This window comes from Sinocyclocheilus grahami, unplaced genomic scaffold, assembly GCF_001515645.1.
Source record: "Sinocyclocheilus grahami isolate Dianchi unplaced genomic scaffold, SAMN03320097.WGS_v1.1 scaffold438.1, whole genome shotgun sequence".
Classification (NCBI taxonomy): Eukaryota; Metazoa; Chordata; class Actinopteri; order Cypriniformes; family Cyprinidae; genus Sinocyclocheilus; species Sinocyclocheilus grahami.
Window position 1 is genome coordinate 49,931 of NW_015505617.1, and position 5,152 is coordinate 55,082.

Consider the following 5,152-nt stretch of genomic DNA (forward strand, 5'->3'; position numbering starts at 1 on the left):
AAAAAGACAGTATAAGTCATTATAATCCATAATTATGTCCCCACTGGATGCAACGAATGCCTAGTTTATAATGGGTTTTCATGTTTTTGAATCATCGCTCCGGCCTGACAGGGCATCGTCACAATATGGTAAGGGGCGTAACATTTCCGTCACACGCTTGAGGTATTCGGCCAATCACAATGCACTGGATAGCTGGCCAATCACAGCACACCTCGCTTTTTCAGACCGATGAGCTTTGTAAAAATTGACGCGTTTCAGAAAGGCGGGGCATAGAGGAGAAACAATAATGTACAGTATGTGGAAAATAATGTGTTTTTTTAACCTTAAACCGCATAAACACATTTCATTACACCAAATACACCAAATAATGTTCTTTTTAACAGCATCATATGACCCCTTTAAACTGGTCCTGACTCTCTGAGATCATTAGCAATCCAAGAGGGGTTCTCAAAAAAAGTGTAGGAGTACAACCCTGGCATACTGGCTAAATTTACTCTTTGGTCTCCATCCATCATAGCCTCCTACTCATGCTTATTTAAACTGATTGGCTACATCACTTGGTCTCCACTCCACCAGTAGCCAGTGTGTGGTGGGCGTTTTGGCACACAGCGGCTGCTATTGCTTCAGCCAAGCACATGCTAGAAACTGGTGGTGTTAATAGAGATCCCACCACCCATTAAGTCACATTGAATGTTGTGTAGATGTAATAGTATTATTAATTTAAACATATTGTAAAAGTGCTTTACAACATATGTTAGTTTTAAATCAAGACCAATCAGAACAAGCTGTGAAGTTTTAAGTGTTCCTCATCCCAGCTGTCGGGGTAGACTGTAGTTCTTTAATCTGTTTTGATCGGTCTAGTTGTTGAATGCGTGTGAATCTGAATTTAATTGAATTTAGGAAGAAGAAATTCACAGGTAATGCATTCTGGGAAATGAAGATTATTTCACCCTGGTCCACAAAAATACATTTATTTAATATTAAAGATAATATATGAACTAAACAGTAAATATATTAAACAAACAAACAAACAAACAAATAAATAAATCTGGTACTTTTGAAGGTCTTTTAAAACTTTTTTCAAAACATACAAACCAGCCAAAATGTAAAGTTTACTTTTCTAGCTAATTAAAATTTGTTGCATGAATTTTCAGTTCATTTTAAATCTCCTTCCTTAAATACGTTTGAATTTTAATTCTGCATCGTGTCGCCTTCCTCAATACAAATTTAACTGAAATCCAGGAATTGAATTGGAATTTGGGAGAATTTTACAATCACTAAGATTAATTTCCCAATACTTTCAATGCAGTAAGCAAAACAGCAATTGGTGTGGGCTAAACTTTGAATAATTTTTCAGCGCTTTGGTTCAAATTACATTCAGTAGATACAGTACATTGTTTTACAAAACAAAACATTGTATTATGGTACCTGTTGTTATTGTTTTTTAGGTTATTGTTATATGAGTGACAGTGTATTGAAATCTGCCTTAGTGATTGTATTAAAAAAAGTTACTGTGCATTTCAACATCCAGTGTTATTTTGGCATCTAACTCTGATCCACAGGTCCAGACTGAGATCAAGAAAACATGGACACGGTGGAACCTAGCGTTTGATTGGAAGGGCCCAGTGGTGTGCGGGAGCTACCGCTATGGCTCTGTGTTGACGGGCCTTAACAACAGCACCAGCAGTCAGTCCCAGCTGGCTACCGGTGGCCCGGGCACCCGCTCCCCCTCGTTCTTCTCCAGCCGAGTCTACCGCAGCAGTGGGGGGCCAACTATCAGTGCCCATGCCACATTGCCAGGCTATGTGCTCAATTCGGACGCTGACAGCTTGCCACCATCCATACCCGAGGAGCCAGAGGACAGTGCAAAGCAGGTCGATGACATCCTGCTAAAGGAGTCCCTGCCCACGAGGTCCAGCAGCGGCCTGGAGGATGACGAGGAAACTCTGTAGATAATGGCGCGGTGATAGTCAGCTAAATTGGGTGTAATAGCACACAGATTACATATTTGTTATTTCTTCACTTAACCCGTTGTCAGTGATGTTATGTGTAATGTTTGTTTAAATAAATTTGTCATGAAAACAATCTTTTTTATGAAAGCCACTTATTAAATGTTTATATTTTAACAAATAATTGAAAAATAATTATATAATTCATTAAAAAGTTGATACAAAAACTGCCTTATGCAATTTAATAGTTTACACAGTTTTTTAAGTATTAACTGTTATATCTAAAAATAAATAGCTGTTTAATTTAGTAGTTTTGGACAAATCGTTTTTTACTTTAACCTTTAATATTATAATGGACCATCTGACAGGGTTCCCTTAGTTGAGAGGGATCCAAAATACTTTTACCAAAATACCAAAATAATAATTCAGGTCGATATGCATGTTGTATATTTTGTTAAGTATTGTACTTTCAATATTCTAACTTCAGTTTCTTCAGCAGTGTATATCAATTTATTCACAATTCATTACTATCCTACTCAGCTCTCAAATGTACAATAGTTTGTGTGGATAACTTGAAGAGTAGGATAATTTTGAAATGTCAAGCCTCTTGTGCAAGCAAACATCACATATGGAAGGCATTGTGAGCAATTCTTCTTTGACCTATAAGGTTATTGAGTAAAATGCAGTCAGGAAGCGTGAAGCATAAATCAATTTAAAACAATTATGTAAGCCAAATATGTGAGGCTAAAAAGAGTAAGATGAATAGTGATAGTCCTCAGCTTTTATTAGTTTTATTTTATCATAGTTTATAGAAAAACTGGTGTGAACAAACCAAGTAATTGCGTTGTCAGCAGAGACTTGCTCTTATGAAAGGAAATGATTCAACATGTTACCACAGCATCACACAGGAAAAAAATAATAATGAAGTTACGACAAAATGTATGGAGACCTGCCATGTTTGTGTCATAGTCTGAGGGTCAGTGTTCTAAAATTTCATAAGTTTCTACTCGTAGAGATGTGTGTGGAGAAAAAAACAACAACTTTTAAGCACGTGAAAAGATTGTTTTAGTCCATGTATACAAATGTGCATTTTGATCTCAACCACTTGCACAAGCTGGAAGAAAAAGACTTCAATTTACACACCTCTGCCAGACTTAGACTTTAAACTTACTCAGCTCTCAAATGTACAATAGTTTGTGTGGATAACTTGAAGAGTAGGATAATTTTGAAATGTCAAGCCTCTTGTGCAAGCAAACATCACATATGGAAGGCATTGTGAGAAATTCTTCTTTGACCTATAAGGTTATTGAGTAAAATGCAGTCAGGAAGCGTGAAGCATAAATCAATTTAAAACAATTATGTAAGCCAAATATGTGAGGCTAAAAAGAGTAAGATGAATAGTGATAGTCCTCAGCTTTTATTAGTTTTATTTTATCATAGTTTATAGAAAAACAGTGGTGTGAACAAACCAAGTAATTGCGTTGTCAGCAGAGACTTGCTCTTATGAAAGGAAATGATTCACCATGTTACCACAGCATCACACAGGAAAAAAATAATAATGAAGTTACGACAAAATGTATGGAGACCTGCCATGTTTGTGTCATAGTCTGAGGGTCAGTGTTCTAAAATTTCATAAGTTTCTACTCGTAGAGATGTGTGTGGAGAAAAAAACAACAACTTTTAAGCACGTGAAAAGATTGTTTTAGTCCATGTATACAAATGTGCATTTTGATCTCAACCACTTGCACAAGCTGGAAGAAAAAGACTTCAATTTACACACCTCTGCCAGACTTAGACTTTAAACTCTAGAGAAACACAACAGCTCATCCAAAATATATGCATATGTGCCATTCCTGTCAGTGGGCTGATGATATAACAAGCCCTCTTGAAACGATGTGGTAATGTCATTTTTAATTGGACCTGTCCATATATTGGTCCACCATGTGCTTTGTAATCTGAAGAAGGCCACGGGATGTTATGTTTTGGAGATGCTGAAGATCATTATGTACAGAATAATATAGTGTACTCTTAAACAGATTACATAAGTACAATGAAATAAGTTCTGACACCCATGTTGGAGAAACTTAAACTTTTCATCTTCTGTTTAAAAGGAATAGTTTTTGCAAAAATACAAATTTTCTGAAAAATCACTCTCAGGCCATTTAAGGTGTAGAGTTTTTCTTTTCAAATTCAAATAGTATTTTTACGTTAATAAAGTATTGAACATTATGTACCATATATGTGACTCTGGACCACAAAACCAGTCTTAAGTCGCTGGGGTATAATTGTAGCAATAGCCAACAATACATTGTATGGGTCAAAATTATTGATTTTTCTTTTATGCCAAAAATTATTAGGATATTAAGTAAAGATCATGTTCCATGAAGATATTTTGTACATTTCCTACTGTAAATATATTAAAACGTAATTTTTGATTAGTAATATGCATTGCTAAGAACTTCATTTGGACAACTTTAAAGGCGATTTTCTCAATATTTCGATTCTTTTGCACCCTCAAATTCCAGAAATAGATGTATCTCGGCCAAATATTGTCCTATCCTAACAAACCATACATCAATGGAAAACTTATTTATTCAGCTTTCAGATGATGTATAAATCTCAATTTTGAAAAATTGACCCTTATGACTGGTTTTGTGGTCCAGGGTCACATATAAGTGACCATGTCAGATGTGTTTACATCAGATTTCAAGCATTTATAGACTCGATTCTGTATGTTCTGAGTAGCTCAGTTAGCAATTCCAGAAATAGTTGTATCTCGGCCAAATGTTGTCCTATCCTAACAAACCATACATCAATGGAAAACTTATTTATTCAGCTTTCAGATGATGTATAAATCTCAATTTTGAAAAATTGACCCTTATGACTGGTTTTGTGGTCCAGGGTCACATATAAGTGACCATGTCAGATGTGTTTACATCAGATTTCAAGCATTTATAGACTCGATTCTGTATGTTCTGAGTAGCTCAGTTAGCAGAAAGTAATATGAAGCAGCAGCAATGATTAAAATCAGCATCTCTCTTCATAAATATGTACATGACTCACATTGATAGAGGAGCCCAAGCCATATTTGGGGACTGTAATATCAGTATGCCCTAGGAACCATTTATAAAATGCAAAAAAAATATGCAAGTAACCCCTGACTATCATCCACAGCATCGTGGCATCGTGGTGGGGAATTTTGC

General features: G+C 35.8%; 1 protein-coding gene across 1 annotated transcript in view; it reads left to right on the top strand.

Moving 5' to 3' along the window:
• LOC107551937 (parathyroid hormone 2 receptor-like) overlaps nucleotides 1-1,968 on the top strand; it is a gene marked incomplete at its 5' end in the record, with an annotated part of 42,363 nt that extends 40,395 nt beyond the window's left edge. The window contains one exon of the mRNA XM_016233721.1: nucleotides 1,563-1,968. Coding sequence (XP_016089207.1) covers nucleotides 1,563-1,952 — 390 coding nt within the window. The remainder of the gene's footprint in view (nucleotides 1-1,562) is intronic.
• Nucleotides 1,969-5,152: the final 3,184 nt, after the last annotated feature.